This window comes from Scyliorhinus torazame, chromosome 22 (assembly GCF_047496885.1).
Source record: "Scyliorhinus torazame isolate Kashiwa2021f chromosome 22, sScyTor2.1, whole genome shotgun sequence".
NCBI lineage: Eukaryota > Metazoa > Chordata > Chondrichthyes > Carcharhiniformes > Scyliorhinidae > Scyliorhinus > Scyliorhinus torazame.
This window is the reverse complement of record NC_092728.1, coordinates 99,573,686-99,593,078: the sequence shown is the minus strand read 5'-3', so window position 1 is coordinate 99,593,078 and position 19,393 is coordinate 99,573,686. Positions and strand designations below refer to the sequence as shown.

General features: G+C 48.6%; 1 protein-coding gene across 4 annotated transcripts in view; it reads right to left on the bottom strand.

Annotated features, from left to right (window-relative positions):
- kcnt1b (potassium sodium-activated channel subfamily T member 1b) overlaps positions 1-19,393 on the bottom strand; it is a 531,773-nt gene that overhangs the window by 128,790 nt on the left and 383,590 nt on the right. For all 4 annotated transcript variants that reach the window (XM_072488719.1, XM_072488721.1, XM_072488720.1 and 1 more), the window contains 2 exons: positions 4,959-5,139; positions 135-299 (listed from right to left, as the gene is read on the bottom strand). In XM_072488719.1, the coding sequence (XP_072344820.1) occupies positions 135-299; positions 4,959-5,139 (346 nt within the window). The remainder of the gene's footprint in view (positions 1-134; positions 300-4,958; positions 5,140-19,393) is intronic.

Genomic DNA, 19,393 nt, shown 5'->3' with positions numbered 1-19,393 from the left:
GTGAAAGCTCAAATTGTACTATAACCCTGGACTTGTGCTGACTTCACTTCCAGCAGTCCTGTGATCCCGAGTGAAATGAAAGGCCACGCGGGATACACAGAATCGCGCGGGATACACACGCAATTGATTGTTACCTGAAGCCTGGGGTGAGCGTAGAATTCATTGAGGAAGTCCATCAGCAGGTCGATTTTCAACGAGCTGACACACAGCACGACGTGTTTCTCGGTTTGGGCTCTGTGCCGGCTGTAATTACCACCAGATTTCTGTCTCTCCATCCACAGGTAGACAAGCTCTTCAAACTGGAGGATAGAAGACGGCGGTGAGTTTCACTGGCACAGAATGAAAGAGAAACTGGCACAATCTGTAAGCTCGGACAGCATGCTGCCTTGTCCCTTCAAATACTCCCCTCTGGTTACTGGTGTCAATAGAATTTTAAATAACCCTTGGTTTGTATAATACAAAATGAGAGAATGGCAACTGAGAGGGAAACCTTGAAATCAGTCTTTGGTGCAGTTTCAGTCGCGGCCGGGTGTCCCTGGAAAGGGAACATGCGGTGTCCACGGGCACTCGCAGTGGGCACCGAAGGGATTGAATTGCTTTATCCACCCCTCTTTTCTCATTTATGATTTGATGTTGCTTAGTTTCCGTTCTTCTTTGTTATTTTTGGGCAGTGCACCTACCAGAAGCCGCCCCTTTTAAGTTATCCCTCAGTTTGTTTCCTTTAATAATATTGAGTTGATTAGACCCTAAAATACAACATGGATAACCAATTGTCCCAACCAATAGGATCCGGGCAGGTTATAACACGTGGGCTACACTGCCTGCAATGCACTGCCAAGTGAGGAGGTTGAGGCAGATACGTTAGTGATATTTAAGACTTATCTAGATAGACACATGAACAGACGGGGTATAGAAGGATACAGACGGTTGGTCTAGATAGGATACGGGATTGGCGCAGGCTTGGAGGGCCGAAGGGCCTATTCCTGTGCTGTTTTGTTCTTTGTACACCTGACTCTTAGCCCTCCTCTGAAATGGTCCAACAGGCCACTCAGCTGTATTGCACCGCGAGAAAAGAATTCACTCACAATGGCAAAACACGTCTACAAGAGTGAGACCAATTTCAAACACAAGGGAGGCGAAAATTTACATTTCTTTTCACATCACTACTTGCCAGATGATCGGCTGTCTAATTTACATGTTTAAAAAAAGTTAAGAGTGGGTCTGAGAAATCTCAGTGTAAGCACCAATTAGCTATAGCTTCCTTGTATTGCAGCCTTACCTTTCCTTCCTTCAAGCCTCTCTCAGCACCTATTTCAGTCAGGTTTCAAAGTTTTGCCTATCTTTGCTTTCGGGAGTAGGATCTGTGTGATTGGGACCGAGCTGACCGGTTATTGTTTCAAGAAGATATAACCGTGAGTTGAGTGTGTTGAAAATCATTTGCTAATAACTTGTGCCTTGAAAGTTTTAATATATTGAAATTTAAAAACGAATTAGCATTTTTAATGAAAGGAAGATCCATTCCACTCATTTTTCAAAAATACACTGCGGGTTTGGCAACGTAAATAATGAATTCTGTAATAATAATATTGCGATGCATTGGATTCCTGTGGTCTTACAGTAGACTCTGCTGTCATGTTCCACGGTACCAGCCAAGATTCTGGGTGGGATTACCTGGCCGCTCCCACCCCCACCCACAGGGTGTAAATAACGGGAAACCCCGTAGACAGCAGAGGGACTGGAAGATCCCATGGTCAACCAATGGCGGGCTCCCTCTGCCGCCGCAAAGCACGTCGCGGGGTTGGGTTGGGAGTTGGGGCGGAAGACCCTGGCCAACATATTGATGCCACATTAACTTAAAGATATATAGGAAGAGGGTTGATAGGAATGCACCCATATGTTGGCCGGTTTGTGCTGAATTGAAGCCTGTGCAGGAGCAGATAGACTCCAATATTAGGCCGTGACTCTCATTTCAATGAAATTAAATCAAGGGGCTGTAGGCCCCTGCTGGGTATGCTTCTCGTCTACCTTTACCAAAATACAGGTGTCGCCCTTCCAACATGTATTGACAGTGAACAAGCTTACCGAACGTACTAGATGGATAAGTGCTCCTAAGGAAGAGAGTGCCGTGCTAACAAATTGCTAAGCCAGTTTCCAGATGTAGCAGTGGAGGCAATGGTGCAGTGACTGAGGGTAATGCTCTGGGACCCAGTGTGATGAATGTAGGAATTTCAGACTCATATGCCAGTGGTTAGCACTGCTGCCTCACAGCGCCGAGGTCCCAGGTTCAATCCCGGCTCTGGGTCACTGTGCGGGTGGAGTTTGCACATGCTTCACATGTTTGTGTAGGTTTCGCACCCACAACCCAAAGATGTGCAGGGTAGGTAAATTAGCCACGCTAAATTGCCCCTAAATCAATTGGAAACTATAATTTTTTTTAAATAAAAAAAAATTATATTGTATCATATGCATTTGGTGCAGTAAAGGTTGAAAGCCTGGAATAGTGCGTGCATGACTGCAGTAGCGTTTTTAAAAATCCTGGTTTGCAAGGCAGCTAAGCTTTTTGGGAGCCAGAGGTGCAATTAAAGCATAGTAAAAGTTTGGGCTAATAGTTTTTTGCTTATATTAAGAGGGTTCCCTGCAGAGTAGTTAATTGGAGACATTGTGTTCAGTTTTGCAAGATGATGTAGTTCATGGGAGGAACCAGGAGTTGAAACAGTCAGGTGTTAAGGTTCAGTTTTACTTTGCAGCTGGAAGACAAGCTGAGAGGTTTCTGAAGAAATACAGCCAGAGATTCTGCATGGTTCTGACAGGGTTCAGTTTATCTTATCAAACAGTCTCAAAAGACATCTCTGTAATATAAATATTCCTGAGTGCTAACCGTATTTAAAAGTGGATTGAGAGCTGAGATGGTTCTGTTATTTGAGTGGGAATAAAGATAACAGTTAAGGGTTATTGTGCCACTGTATTAATTAGCATTATTTAACGAGTATTTGTAAGCTATTTTCTTGTACGATGTTAAACATATTTTAATACTCTGTTGGTAATAAAGTTACCGCCGGGTCGGAGAATCGCCGCGGGCTGGCGTGAATCCCGCCCCCGTCGGTTGCCAAATTCCCCACCACCGGATATTCGGCGGGGGCGAGAATCGCGCCGCGCCAGTTGGTGGGCCCCCCCCCCCCCGCGATTCTCCGGGCCAAAGTCCCGCCGCTAAAATGCCTGTCCCGCCGGCGTAGATTAAACCACCTACCTTACCGGTGGGACAAGGCGGCGCGGGTGGGCTCCGGGGTCCTGGGGGGGGGGGCACGGGGCGATCTGGCCCCGGGGGGTGCCCCTACGGTGGCTTGGCCCGCGATTGGAGCCCACCGATCCGCGGGCAGGCCTGTGCCGTGGGGGCACTCTTTCCCTTCCGCCTTCGCCACGGTCTCCACCATGGCGGAGGCGGAAGAGACTCCCTCCACTGCGCATGCGCGGAAATGCCGTCAGCGGCCGCTGACGCTCCCGCGCATGCGCCGCCCGGAGATGTCATTTCCGTGCCAGCTGGCGGGGCACCAAAAGCCTTTTCCGCCAGCTGGCGGGGCTGAAATTCGTCCGGCGCCGGCCTAGCCCCTTAAGGTAGGGGCTCGGCCCCCAAAGATGCGGAGCATTCCGCACCTTTGGGGCGGCGCGATGCCCGACTCATTTGCGCCGTTTTGGGCGCAAGTCGGCGGACATCGCGCCGTTTCCGGAGAATTTCGCCCCAGATCTCTATTTTCTGTGAAATTATAATAATTTTATTATTGCCACAAGTAGACTTCACTGTAATGAAGTTACTGTGAAAAGCCCTAAGTCGCCACACTCCAGCGCATGTTCGGGTACACAGAGAGAGAATTCAGAATGTCCAAGTTACCTAACAGCACGTCTTTCGGGACTTGTGGGAGGAAACCGGAGCACCCGGAGGAAACCCACGCAGACACAGGGAGAACGTGCAGACTCCGCACAGACAGTGACCCAGCAGGGAATCGAACCTGGGACCCTGATGCTGTGAAGCAACAGTGCTAACCATGTTGCCTGGAGCAAGGTATCCTTTCCTCACAGTCTTACAAAATTAAAATAAAATACTGGGGTTTCTGTCCAGTATCCTAGACACTGTTGGTCTCGGATCGTAAGACCATGTTCGAATTCCACTATGACAGATGGTGGAATTTGAATTCAATAAAACATCTGGAGTTAAAAGGCTAATGACGACCATGAAACCATTGTCAATTTGCTAAAACACCACCTGGCTCACTAATATCCTTTAGGGGAGGACATTTGTGAAAATCAATTGTGACTCCAGATCAACTTTTAACTGCCCTCTGAAATGGCCTGGTAAGCCGCTCAGTACAACAGGCAATTAGGGATAGGCAATGAATGCTGGCTCAGCTAGTGATGCCCAGATGCCATGAATGTATTTTTAAAAAGCAGCACATTGGCGCTGTTTCATCAGGCTTGGCTGCATGTTACTGAGTGCGGGTCTAGACGGGGTTTCTTTAGGGCTTGCCTGTTACCCCAAGAATGCTACCATAGATTGTTATTTGTAAAAAAAAACAATCCTTGTTGTCAGGTGCATCTTTGAACTGAAGGGAGGAGAAGAAATTGCCTTGGAAACCTGAACAGAGATAAAATGCAACTAAAGCAGGAGGTCATTATACACCCCAACCGACTGACTTGGAATCGAAGGGCAAGGTGGTGAACAACTTGAAACACACTGACGCAGCCAAAGTTTACCATCACCCCCAGTTTGTCTTGCATGCCTCCTCATGACTAGTTATCGGATTGCATTCACTGAGTCCTGGCAGCAGGGCGGCTTGCCCATTCCCTCCGCCGTGGAATGGTTCGTAACACGGGTCAGGTCATTTGTCTTACGGGAAACGCTTGTACAGATAAAACCAGCAAACGAATAAACAGCAAGCTTAGAAATGGCCTGCCTTATAACATACCTGGAGAGGCAGCACCACTAAAGCTACACAGATCATGATGACAACAAGGAGCTGCGAAGGCCAAATCTGAGGAGTCACATCACCAAACCCAACTGTCGAGAAGGTGACAATGCAGAAGTAGAGAGACTTGAAAAGGGTGAGCTTGTCTCCTGCTCGCTCCAAGTGCTGAATTCCACATGTTCTGTAACGTTGAGAGGAACAGTTAAAGGTTAGAATTTTAACGATACCTTATTGCCAACCTCGGAGTCAATTTTAAAGTTTCCTTTTTCCCACAAATCCAATTCTCCAATTTTCGGAAAATATTGTTCCACAAAGGCCAGTGCTCATTATGAAACAGAAATTCATTTGTTTTTACTCCATCTTTTCAGTAAGCAGTTGTACAGAAGCCTGACGTGTTGCCCGACATCACCCTCCTGGTCATGTGCAAGGTTAGGTCGGGAGATATCCCCTTTGGCATTGCTTCATTACATACAATACTCCAATCCTATCCAGACCCAGAACCAACACTTGGACATTCCTGAGGCATTTAGACCAACACCACTCGGAAGTTCTGAAGCAGTTCTGAAGGAGAGTCATATTCAAGTTGAAACGTTTTTCTTTTGCAGATGCTGACAGACATACTGAGTATTTCCAGAATGTTCTGCTTATATTTCAAATTTCCAGCATCCGCAGTAATTTGTTTTTATTTGAATGGCTTGCTGGACAATTGCAGAGTGGATGTGGAGTCACACACAGGCCTGGCCAGGTGAGGTTGCCTTTCCTAAAGAACATGGTGGACATTTATGACAACCCAACGTCACCATTACTGATAGCGGCTGTGTGTTTCCAAACTTGACTCGTTAAATTCCCAGCTACCATGCTGGGATTTGAACTCATGCCTCTGGATCATTGGTCCAGACCCCGAGTCCAGGAACACCAAGCTACCATAGTGTAGAGTAAGAGAAGGTGATCTAACTCCCAAATAACAGAATCCCGTTTTGGGCACCTGTAGCGGCGAGACACCCCGTTATCAAACAAACATAGAACATAGAGTGCAGAACGAGGCCATTCAGCCCATCAAGTCTACACCGACCCACTTAAGCCCTCACTTCCACCCTATCCCCGTAACCCAATAACCCTCCTAACTTTTTTGGACACTAAGGGTAATTTAGCATGGCCAATCCACCTAAACTGCACATCTTTGGACTGTGGGAGGAAACCGGAGCACCCGGAGGAAACCCACGCACACACGGGGAGAACGTGCAGACTCCGCACAGACAGTGACCCAACAGGGAATCGAACCTGGGACCCTGGCGCTCTGAAGCAACAGTGCTAACTGTTGTGTTATGTTTCTTCGTGTAGCATAAGCTGCTTTCTTGATGTATGCTCTGACAAAGGAAGGTCCAGACTTTGTAATGAGTTCAATATGATTATTGAACTATTAACACAGTTCTTAAATAAGTTTGACTCTCCTGCTAATCTAACTGTAGTAACTCAGTCTAACTAAACGAGTCTGCTCTAAGCCATGTGCTGGGTGTGATGCTTCTGATCAAGCCTGATGTACTCTCTAGTTGTGGGTCTGTGGAAAGAGGCAGAGCATGTGTGCCCTGTCCTTTTATATGGGTTGTGAAGTGCCCCCTTGTGGTAATGCCACCTCTGGGTGTCCTGATTACCCATTGGTTGTGTCCTGTTGTAATGACCCATTGTCTGCATGTCATGACATCTCTGGTGCTCCCTCTAGTGGTTACTTAGTTGTAGTGTATTTACATTAACCCCTTGTGTATATACAGTGATGCATATCACCACACTAACCACTGTACTACCGTGCCTCCCTTACATTTCCTGTCATGGAGATTCCATAGGGTCTGATGAACAAAGCACACCTTACTCCCGAATTCAATTAAACCACAACCACCGACACTTCCTACTGTGAGATTGAAATGAAAGTGTTCTATTGAGAGCACATGTTGTACCTTCGTGTGAGTGCTCTCTGATTCGCTAAAAATAGGCTTGCTGTCCTATAATCACATTTGTAAATGTAGAAAATTGAAAGCCCAATTAGGGACTATCAGAATCAGTATTATGACAATTATGGAAAATTTACAGCTGAGGTGAGCCATTTAGAAAGGTATAAAAATACATTAAGGATTGGGAAATGAGCAGCAACCGTACAATTACCAACACCTACAAATTTCCTGTGATGTTACAGTGGCATGTTGAAAAAGACACACACATCACCAGCAATCTCACAGTAATTAGTAACAGTTCTGTTCGATAAAAGCTTTCTCAGAAGCTGAAATGATGCACATTAGTTGGAAAATGACAGATGATTCTACTCAAGGTGAATCTTTCTACTTGTATTTATATAGTATCTCATCACTTTTGTCAAAATGTCCCTACGTCTCCAAGAGTTGTACAGTGACTGTTGCCACATAGGTAAACACGGCAACTATTTGCTGTCAGTCACATCACAGCAATGTGACTAATCTCTTCTTTTGGTGTTGTTGGCTGAGAGAGCAATGTTGGTCAGCGCTATTGCAAGAATAGTGCAATTCGGATCTTTAGCAGAGTGAGTGTAACAGGCAAATTGGACCCGGAGTTAACATCGCAGCCAAAGGGAAGGCAGTCCGCAACAATGCATCAAGTCTTCCATACTGCACTGGGTCTCAGCTTCAATGTGGCGGCGTGAACCCAATATTGACGGACCTGAAGGCGAAAGCGGGACCATCTGAGCTAAGTTAACATCTTCCAGCGACTGAGAAAATGAAGCTGTGTGCTCTGGCTAAAGTCCATGGCACTCAATGATGAAAGAGAGAAAATTTGGTCAAGAAGAGAATAATGGGGTCAGTGATTGTGAATTATCGGGGTAAGGAATGAAGGTTTGAAGAGGAAAATATGTTCAAATCTCCATTTTCAGTCTGCGCGAGGAAAACAGTGAATCAAATATTGACTAACCCGCTAATTTCGCCAGGGCCACGTAACCCCTGACCTCATTACAGCCTTGGTCCAAACAGGGAGAAAAGAGTTGGACTCAAGAGGTGAGGTGGGAGTAACTGCCTTTGACATCAAGGCAGTGATTTACCAAGTGTGGCATCAGGAAGCTTTAGCAAGACTGGAGTCAATGGGAATCTGGGGATTCCATTGGTTGGAGTTATAGCTGCCACAAAGGAAGATGGCTGTGCCTCTTGGAGGTCAATCATCACAGTCTCAGAACATTGCTGCAGGAGTCCCTCAGCGTCCTGTCCTGAGCCCAATCAACTTCACTGTTTCATCAATGACCTTCCTCTCATTATAAGGTCAGAAGTGGGGATGTTCAGGAATAATTGCACAATGTTCAGCACCATTTCCGACTCCTCAGGTACTGAAGAAGCCCATGTCCGTATGCAGCAAGACCTGAGCAATATTCAGTCTTGGGTAAGTAACAATAGCACCACACAGGTGCCAGGTAATGACCATGTCCAACAGGAGAGAATCTAACCATCTCCTCTTGACATTCAATGGCATTACCATTGCTGGGTCCCCACCATCAACATCCTGGGGGTTACCATTGAACAGAAAATGAGCTGGTTCAGCCATGTAACGACAACAGGTCAGAGGCTGGGAATTTTGTGGAGATGAATTCACCTCCTTCCTCCCCAAATCCTGTCCACTATCTATAAGGCAAAATATAGGAATATGATGGAATACTCTTCGCTTTCCCAGATGAATGCAATTAAATAAAACACCCAAAGAGCTCGGCACTGTCCAGGACAATTTTCTTTTTAAAAATTTAGAGTACCCAATTCATTTTTTCCAATTAAGGGGAAATTTAGCATGGCCAATCCACCTACCCTGCACATCTTTGGGTTGTGGGGGCAAAACCCACGGGGAGAATGTGCAAACTCCACATGGACAGTGACCCAGAGCCGAGATCGTACCTGGGACCTCGGCGCCGTGAGGCAGCAGGGCTAACCCACTGCGCCACCGTGGTGCCCACTGTCCAGGACAAACAAGTCCTATTGATTAGCACCCCATCCACCACCCCACCCTCTTCCATCGGTGCACAGTGGCAGCGTGCGTACCATCTACAAGATGCACTGCCGCAACTCACCAAGGCTCCTTAGACAACACCTTCCAAGCCCACTACCTCTACCAGCTGGAAGGACGAGGGAAGAGGTACACAGGTCGCGGGCGGATGTCGAGAAGGTCGCGGAACCATCCGTCGCGGCGCTTCCGATCGCGCAATCCTGCGCACAACAGCCGCAGCAGCCGGCTGTTAATAACGCGGGCTGCAAGCGGCATTCAAAATGGCCACGATCATGTAAAAAAATTGCGGCCGCATTGCGCATGCGTGCCCGATCATCGGCGCGCATGAGCAAAACTATGCGCATGCGCGCCAATGATCGGGCACGCATGCACGGTGCGGCCGCTTTTTTTTAAAAATCGGTCGCAGCTTTTGTTTATTCCTTTTATTCATTTATTTTATTCATTTAATTTTTATTTTATTCATTTTATTTTAATATTTTTTACAAGTTTGGGGGGCGGTTTATTTGATAAAATCTTACAGGAAAGAATGCAGAACTTTGGACAGATTGAGACTCCATACTTTCCGACACCGGAAGGCTTCACCTTCATCCACCAGGTTCCATTGGAGGAGCGTGTACGAGGGCCAATGGGACCCAAATCCATTTCCTCCACTTTTGTCAGCAGCAAACAAGGTAAGAGAAAATGGTGGGTCGCGCAGGTCGGCCAGCGTGGGTCGCGAAGGTCGGCCGGCGTGGGTCGCGAAGGTCGGCCAGCGTGGGTCGCGAAGGTCGGCCAGCGTGGGTCGCGAAGGTCGGCCAGCGTGGGTCGCGAAGGTCGGCCGGCGTGGGTCGCGAAGGTCGGCCAGCGTGGGTCGCGCAGGTCGGCCAGCGTGGGTCGCGAAGGTCGGCCGAGTTGGGTCCCGAACGTCGGCTGGTTCGTAAAAATGGGTCCCCGGAAAAAAAGTTTGGAGAACACTGATCTTTACCAGTGAGACAGAGAGAATGCCTTTGAGTTGTTGCTTTGGCAGTCTCTCACAGAGAGATATCTTCAGGAAGACCGTCTCTGCATGCAGCCTTTTAAAAGCAGAGCTTGTACCATGATTGCAGCCATGCCCACTTAAGTTATGAAAATCTATTACAAACTGTATGGTGCACAATTGTCATGTTCTGCTGTACAATTTCTCCAAATCGTTCAATGCTTTCAGGAACCACTGGGGTCGGATTCGTGAGCTCTTTGCATTGTTGCATCTCCTTTCAGACGCGTCCCATTGTCACATCACTTAAGTATCGATAGCCCCCCGCAAAAAACGGAATTTGAAGAACAGCATTTGTACAAGGGAATCTGGCACTGCAGCTCCCAAAGGAATTGAGCAGAATTCACGTTCTTAAAATCAAGTTGTGCAGTGTCACAAATGCAAGGTTTTATAAGATTGTTGTGTTTCAGGACGGTCTCTAATTCAGAACAAAATGGAGCACTGGAGGGTGTCATGCAACCTGTTCTGAATTCTAAATGGCAACAGGCCTGGGTGGCGTTGTTGCTCTGGTTTAGAAGAGAGCTCAGATTGTCTTACTGGGAAGAAGGTACAAAAGTGCCACATCTATAATTAATGACTACGGCAGCTATGCAGACAGTGAATAAACTGTTAGTCTCCCAAGTCCCAGAGAGGTTTTAGGAATGACAGGTTTTGCAAGTGGTTATTCTTTAAATTGTTTATTTAATTTCAAGATAGAATGGAGTTCTGGGTCTAAAGGATAGCTAACTATAATTTCTACCTGGCTACAAGGCCCCTATGATTCGCATTGCTATGGAAAGGGCTTTGACAGGGGAAGAGCCCATAGGAGGCCACTGGAGGATTGTTTGACTGGTTTTGCCAAAAGTATCACTGAAACGCACAGATAAGGTTAGTCTGCAAGAATCCGAGAGGGAGCGAGAGAGAGAGAGAGAGAGAGAGCAGAGGGATACACTTAAATGACCACTATCATCTAGAAGGGCAAGGACAGCAGATTAGTCTCCAAGCCACCCACCATCCTGATGTGGAAATATATCATTGTCCCTTCACTGGCCTGCACGTTCTCCCGTGTCTGCGTGGGTTTCCTCCGGGTGCTCCGGTTTCCTCCCACCGTCCAACGATGTGCGGGTTAGGTGAATTGGCCATGCTAAATTGTCCCCTAGTGTCCAAAATACGCAGATTAGATGGGGGTTGAGGGGATTACCGGGTTAGGGCGAGGGAGTGAGCCTAAAAAGGTGTGCCCTTTGTTAATGGTCGGCCGTCTGTCAGGATATCACACATTATAATCCCTCAATAAATAATACTGTGGAAGGGAAGTATGTTTAAAAACACCCTCCTAGAACTCCCTCCCTAGTGGCACTGTGGGTGTACCTACCGCACAGGGACTCCATCTAAATTGTGAACTGCAAGCACTATCTGTGGGAACAAAGGGTACTCGAGGTTACTGTCCTTGACTGTCTGATGCAGGTACTAGAGAACAAATGGAGACTTGTCCAAACTCAGATAAAAGAAAATTAACGATGAGCAGCACGGTAGCACAAATGGATAGCACTGTGGCTTCACAGCGCCATGGTCCCAGGTTCGATTCCCCGCTGGGTCACTGTCCGTGTGGCGTCTGAACGTTCTCCTGTGTCTGCGTGGATTTCCTCCAGGTGCTCCGGTTTCCTCCCACAGTCCAAAGATGTGCAGGTTAGGTGGATAGGCCATGATAAATTGCCCTTAGTGTCCAAAAAGGTTAGGAGGGGTTATTGGGTTACGGGGATAGGGTGGAAGTGAGGGCTTAAGTGGGTTGGTGCAGACCTGATGGGCCGAATGGCCTCCTTCTGCACTGTATGTTCTATGTTCTATGATATGTCCCATTGTTCTGGTCCATTGTAAATGGCAAACTCCAGTAATATTAACCCAGTAACAACAATGAACAACTGAATAATTATAACAACTGATTTGAGATGGGGTGCTGCTAATTCACGGATGAAGGTTGATTTCAAGAATCATCTTGTTGCTTGAACGTTTGATTAGAATTTTGAAGGTACTAGGTGCTCCCTGGGCAGGATTTGGGAGAAATCTTTGTTAGCCAGGGAACCTGAGGAACATTTACACTTAAACCTGGTGTGATCACCCAAGCTGAAGGTGTAACAGTCAGTCAAGCATCCTGATAAGTATACTTTTTACCCCTTTTTAGAAAATAAACCTTGATATTTTCTTTTTCAGAATCTGGGGCGAAATTCTCCGGTATCGGCGCGATGTCCGCCGACTGGCGCCCAAAATGGCACAAATCAGACGGGCATCGCGCCGCCCCAAAGGTGCGGAATGCTCCGCATCTTGGGGGGCCGAGCCCCAACCTTAAGGGGCTAGGCCCGCACCGGACGAATTTCCGCCCCGCCAGCTGGCGGAAAAGGCCTTTGGTGCCCCGCCAGCTGGCGCGGAAATGACATCTCCGGGTGGCACATGCGCGGGAGCGTTAGCGGCCGCTGACGGCATTCCCGCGCATGCGTAGTGGAGGGAGTCTCTTCCGCCTCCGCCATGGTGGAGACCATGGTGAAGGTGGAAGGGAAAGAGTGCCCCCACGGCACAGGCCCGCCCGCGGATCGGTGGGCCCCGATCGCGGGCCAGGCCACCGTAGGGGCACCCCCCAGGGCCAGATCGCCCCGCGCCCCACCCCCCCCAGGACCCCGGAGCCCGCCCGCGCCGCCTTGTCCCGCCGGTAAGGTAGGTGGTTTAATCTACGCCGGCGGGACAGGCATTTTAGCGGCGGGACTTCGGCCCATCCGGGCCGGAGAATCGCGGGGGGGGCCACGTCAACCGGCGCAGCGCGATTCCCACCCCCGCCGAATATCCGGTGCCGGAGAATTCGGCAACTGGCGGGGGCGGGATTCACGCCAGCCCCCGGCGATTCTCCGACCCGGCGGGGGGTCAGAGCATCTCACCCCTGGTCCTTGCCTCATTGTTGAGACTCTCTCAAATCTAAAACAATTTAAAGGGTTGATTTGGAACTGAGTAATTAGGTGCATGTAGCTAAATTAAACTGGATCTAAATTTAAATTAATTGTCCCATTATAAGTGACAGGATTGAAGAGACCAAGGTTGTGAGGGTTTAATCTAAGATGGGAGATTTGCCTAGCTTTGGCTAGGCTGGAAAAGGAAATGAAACACTGTAGGCCTTCAAGCAATAAGAATCCAGGAAAATAGGACATCCACTTAAGGCACAGAGTAAAGTGTAACTGTGTAGAGAGGCTTTTAGTCATAGTAAAGATTAAACAAGGGAATTTTTCTGTAGTTTGGAGTATAAATTTCTCACAGAATAGTGTTTAGTAAATGTTGCTTTTAGTTTGCTACAGTCAAAGTGTTAAAACTTGAAATCATGTTGTGCAATTCCTTTAAGTTGATCACCGGGACATTGAATTTTGTTGAAAGAAGTTATCAGTCTCCATGTGGATCGTGACAACAGGAAATTCCATTCATTATTTCCTTTTGTTGAAAAGTTAATTAGATACACTTTTATAGTGCTTCAATAAAAATGATTCAATCCATTAATACAGCTATGTCTCTTCCTTCAAAATAAATGACCCGCAGGTGGCTCAGAACTCCAATTGGTTGATTTACAGTAAAATGAAATGAAAAAATGAAAAATGAAATGAATATTTATATCTGTGATGTCAGTGAAGCTTAATTTCGATAATCCCAGGCAACAAGATTTAAAAAAATGATTATACAAAATGTACTGTGCTCACTCGTGTAAAAGAAACAAATTTCTTGGTCGTTATCCCGCATCTCAAAAGAACACTTTTCAATCTACATTTGTGAAAATAACAGTTGTTAGCTCCAATCAGAATATATGTACAATACTTCAGTGCACAGTATACAAAACAAAGGCCTATCATTCTTTATGAAAAATAGTGAGTGGTTCTAGGATTATGAGGTCTCCTTCACAGGAGTGTCCAGTGACTGTGATTCCATGTTTGGGGGTGTTTGTCACACTGGCCACTGCAAAAGATATAAAGCTGTCAATAATAAATAATTGGACCATCTTGCTACATGCGAAATAGCTTTGCTCACTGTGACATTGGGCGTCATTTTCCGCCCCCGCTGGTTGCCGAAGTCTCCGGTACCGGATATTCGGCGGGGGCGGGAATCGGGCCGCGCCGGTTGGCGGGCCCCCCCGCTCGATTCTCCGGCCCGGATGAGCCGAAGTCCCGCCGATAAATTGCCTGTCCCGCCGGCGGGGATTAAACCACCTTTTGAATGGCGGGACAAGGCGGCGTGGGCGGGCTCCGGGGTCCTGGGGGCGATCTGGCCCCAGGAGGTGCCCCCACGGTGGCCTGGCCCGCGATCGGGGCCCACCGATCCGCGGGCGGGCCTGTGCCGTGGGGGCACTCTTTCCCTTCCGCCACGGTCTCCACCATGGCGGAGGCGGAAGAGACTCCCTCCACTGCGCATGCGTGGGAAACTGTCAGCGGCCGCTGACGCTCCCGCGCATGCGCCGCCCGGAGATGTCATTTCCGCGACAGCTGGCGGGGCAACAAAGGCCGTTTCCGGCAGCTGGCGGGGCGGAAATTCCTCCGGCGTCGGCCTAGCCCCTCAATGTTGGGGCTCGGCCCCCAAAGATGCGGAGCATTCCGCACCTTTGGGGCGGCGTGATGCCCGTCTGATTGGCGCCGTTTTGGGCGCCAGTCGGCGGACATCGCGCCATTTCGGGAGAATTTCGCCCCTGAATGGGGAAATAATCTGTTTCTCCCACAAATGCCCCTCAGTTGAATGAGAACAAATGTTTGAGAATTTGGGTGGAAAATTCAGCTCGACTACAGAATCTGAGGGTGGGATTTTCTGGCCCTTCCCGCTTGTGAGATTTTCCGGTCCTGCCAAAGGTGACCTTCCTGGTACGACGGGTGACTGCGCAAATGGCTGTAGACATCAGGGGACAGGAAGATCCCACCGGCGACCAATGTGGGGGCCAACAGGTGGGGATAGAAAATCCCGTCCTGATTATCTTCAGCTCATCCGGGCCAAGGGATCAGTTTTATTTACTTAATGCAGGTATATGCATTTTTATTTTAGCTTAGATGATTAGGAGTAAATTATGTCAAGCATCCTACTCCCCTTCATTACTGCACAAGGTTTACTGGCAGTACAATGAAACAAGAATTTACAATTTGACACCACTTGTCCCCCAACTCTACCAAGGGGTTAGATTATGATTGTGGGGCACCTGGATTTTTAAAATAAATATTTAAATAAATGCTCCTCCTTTTCTGGAGGTCACTGTCTTTATTCTGTTGCTACAGGTCCCTAGGAAGGCATACCCATTTCCTTACCACCCCCCTGGCTTTGAAGAGCAGTCTGGGCACAAAATGATCACCAGGGCAGGAGGAGAGAAGGCAGAGAGAACACAAGGTGGGGAAGGGAGGAGAAATGACAAAAAGCCTGCTTTGCACCCAGGAGTGAATTCCAATGTCACAGTTGAACAAAACGACAGACGAAGATCTCCCAAGTTCCAGTGTCTACCCGAGCTAATTACATTTTTGCGCTTTCTCAGGTCGCTCGAGAGTGTGGCTGATGCTGGTGATTCATGTGTGCAATGTGAGCATAATCATTCCTGGGCGAACAAACTTGTTTCCCATCTAATTAATTGCAACATTTTTAGCTATTCTGTTGGGATGCTGCCTATTCAAACCTAATCACACACAGCACATCAGGAACAATGTAATCTGTGGGTGGTCCAACCGGTCCACAGCAAACCTGTCAGTTTGAGTGGCTGGATGATGCCAGGCAGAGGCAGTGACAAATCTACACCTATAGTTACACAGTGTATCTCTAGGCTTTTGATAAATATAAATCAGTCAATTTTACAATTATGTTGCTTCTAGAAAGAAGTCTAACCTATTGGGAGGGCAGATAATGATAATCTTTATTGTCACAAGTAGACTTACATTAACACTGCAATGAAGTTACCGTGAAAAGCCCCTAGTCGCCACATTCCGCCCAACCTTTTGTTTGGACACTAAGGGCAATTTAGCGTGGCCAATCCACCTAACCTGCACATCTTTGGACTGTGGGAGGAAACCGGAGCACGCGGAGGAAACCCACGCACACACGGGGAGAACGTGCAGACTCCGCACAGACAGTGACCCAAGCCGGGAATCGAACCTGGAACCCTGGCGCTGTGAAGCCACAGTGCTAACCACTATGCTACTGTGCTGCCCATATCAGTTCATAGTGGATGACTTTCCATCTGTTAATTGGGGAATGCGCTCATCATTCCCAATATGTGCTCCTGGGTGAGGGTCAAGATCTCTCCACAGCAGTGCAATGCATAAGGTAAAGTCACCATAGTCCCAGATGATCATAGGCTGCTTTCCCCTTTGAGGGAGAGAGCTGACTGGTGGTGATTTAACCTGAGGACCACCGGGCCTCAGACGAGGGGCAAGGTTGAGAAGGTGAGGCCTTCATGAATAAACTCAGCCGGTACGGGGAATTGATCCCACGTTCATGGCCTTGCTCACGAACCAGCTAACTGAGCTAAACCAGCCCCCACTTACATAAAGCTGGCCTGATGGCCCTCACTGGCAGTTTTATTTCAAATACGTGAGTGCCCAAATCAGAAAAGGAGCTCGTGTGGCACAGTGAGTAATGTTCCTGCCTCTGAGCTAGAAGCTCCAGGTTCAAGCCCCATCCCAGGATTTGATGGTCACAAATGGCTCAAAGTTGGTTATCAGCCTGGGGAAGGTGGTTAAGAACAGGAGAGACTCCTGGTCAGCCACAGTGCACAAGGCAATGGCAAACCACTTCCAAACATCAACATGGACCAATCTACTGGAGGTTCATGGCTGCCAATGCCGTCTTAGGGCGTGGTACCTGAACGAGGAGGCCTTACTCAGAGAGCACTGAACTCACAATCACGCAAATGGTTGACGCAAATAGCACAGGTGCAATTAATGGGAAGTTAGGTTGACACATGAAGGAGACAGGAATAGAAGGACTAGATGAAGATGAGATTAAGAATGGGAAGAGATTCCTGTGGAGCATAAACACAGACTGGCTGGGCTCTGACAAAAGAATTTTCACAGTCCCAAGTCAAAGACAGATTGCTGGACAATACATTGAGACTAACTTCAATATAACACACTATCTGTTAACTTCCCCATTAAGAACGGGTAAATTATCCTGTTTTTTTAGTTTAGGAAAAGGGGAAGTGCACCGAGACCTGGGTGTGATGGTGGAACAGTCGCTGAAGGTCGGCATGCAGGCACAGCAGGCGGTGAGGAAAGCTAATGGCATGCTGGCCTTCATGGCAAGAGGATTTGAGTATAGGGGTAGGGATGTCTTGCTGCAGTTATACAGGACCTTGGTGAGGCCACACCTTGAGTATTGTGTGAGGTTTTGGTCTCCTAGTTTGAGGAAGGACATTTTTGCTCTTGAGGGTGTCCAGCGAAGGTTCACCAGACTAATTCCCGGGATGGCAGGACGGAGATATGAAGAAAGACTGGATCGACTGGGCTTGTACTCACTGGAGTTTAGAAGAATGAGAGGGGAATCTCATAGAAACATATAAAATGCTGATGGGACAGGCTAGGTGCGGGAAGAATGTTCCCGATGTTGGGGACATCCAGAACTAAGGGTCACAGTCCGTGTGGTGTAAGTACACCCACCGTGCTCCCCCTCGTGCTCGTCCTCCACCCCTCCTGGACCTCCTCATCCTCTTCCTCAGATGAGGCCGCATGTCCCTTTGCTTCCTCTTGCGATCCTTCTCCAGCATTCCCCCCCCCCTGCTGTGCCAGATTGTGGAGGGCACAGCAGACCACCACAAAGCGGGAGACCCTCTGGGGCGTGCACTGCAAGCCACCACCAGTGTGATCTAGGATCGGAACTGCATCTTCAGCAGCTCAATGACAGCATGAGTGGCAACGTGCGCCTCATTGTGTTAGGCCTCTGCCTCGGTCTGAGGTCTCTGCACCGGTGTCATCAGCCATGACCAAAGTGGGGATTCCTTATCCCTTATGAGCCAACGCATCATTCTGGAGTGGTCCTCGAAAACACCAGGGATCGAAGAGTACCCCAGGATGTAACTGTCATGCCACTCTCAGGGTAGCTGGTCCAATGTGCATGATATGGAGGCTGTGGTCACACACGATCCAAACATTCAGGGAATGGAATCCCTTCTTGTTAATGTAGGGCACTTCCTGATGCCCCGAGCTTGCCGGGCAACATGCATGCCATCAATGGCCCCTGGACCTGGGGCATCCGGCAATGGCGGCATATCCTGCAGTCCAGGCATCTTGGAGGACCTGGCTGATATAGTTTGATGCCCATCATTCAGAGCATCTGTCACCTCCCGGATGCACCTGTAGGCGGAAGATTGGGAAATTCCACACAGGACCGCACTCAAGCCCTGGAATGACCCAGATGTTGATGTTGCAGTAACCTTCATGGCCACCGGGAGTGGTTGTCCTCCTCCACGGGGTACCATGTCCGCGAAGACATGGCACGTGTGCTATATTGTCTCTTTGTTGAGACGGAGTCGTCTTCTGCGGCACATGGTGTCCATCAGCACATCGAATGACTATGATGCCTGTGCAGCTTGGGCCATCGATGGCCTCCCCATCTGTGGGTCCCTCCTCCGCCCGAGGTATTCAGGGTGTGCAATGACCCCCTGCACATGGGGTGCCACTTCCAGCCTGCTTCTCGCTGCTGCCTTCTACGGCATCTGCCCACCTCGGCTGCCACAAGCAACGAGAGGGAAGTCTCAATGGAATCAATTCCAGAAAACAGTTTTATCTGGAAGGAATTGGAGGGAGACCAACATTCAGTTAAAGCTTCCATTCCGGGACCCTCCGATTCCCCCAAGCCTCCCCCACCCTTACCATGACTGTCCCGCCTTTTCTCGAGTGCCATCCAGCGAAGCAGTTGTGCTGGCATACCTTGCTCTTCACAAACACCCAACCACATCAGGAGCCCTGAGCCCCCAGACCTCTGACGGGATCATTAGGGAGGACGTGCTTAGCTGCCCTCCGCTCACCCACACACTTACCCTTTAGTCGCGAGAAGATCCACAGAGCTGAAGCCCTGCTCTTCAGTGTTTGATTGTTGACAGCTGCCTCTATGGTGCTGTTGCTCTGTGAGTTCAGGCACACTGTTCAGGTGTTCAGGCATCAATGGTTTGCTGGACATCCAGTGGACTATTTATCCTCTGGGACCTGGCACCCGTGCCTTCGAGGAGGCACTTGAGAGTTCAGGTGCATGAAGTGCACTCACAACTAACAAGGCTAATTCTTCATTTCAAATAGCCTTCAGCTGTGAAGCTGGAGGCTGCTCACAGTCAAAGGGAGTGAATTTGACTTTCGGGATAGAAACCACAGCAGGGCTCTGTCCTGGGAGAGTTTGGTGGGACAGACAGGCTGCAGATGTGGTTGCCCCAGTTATGGGTCTCCACAATATTTAAAGATGG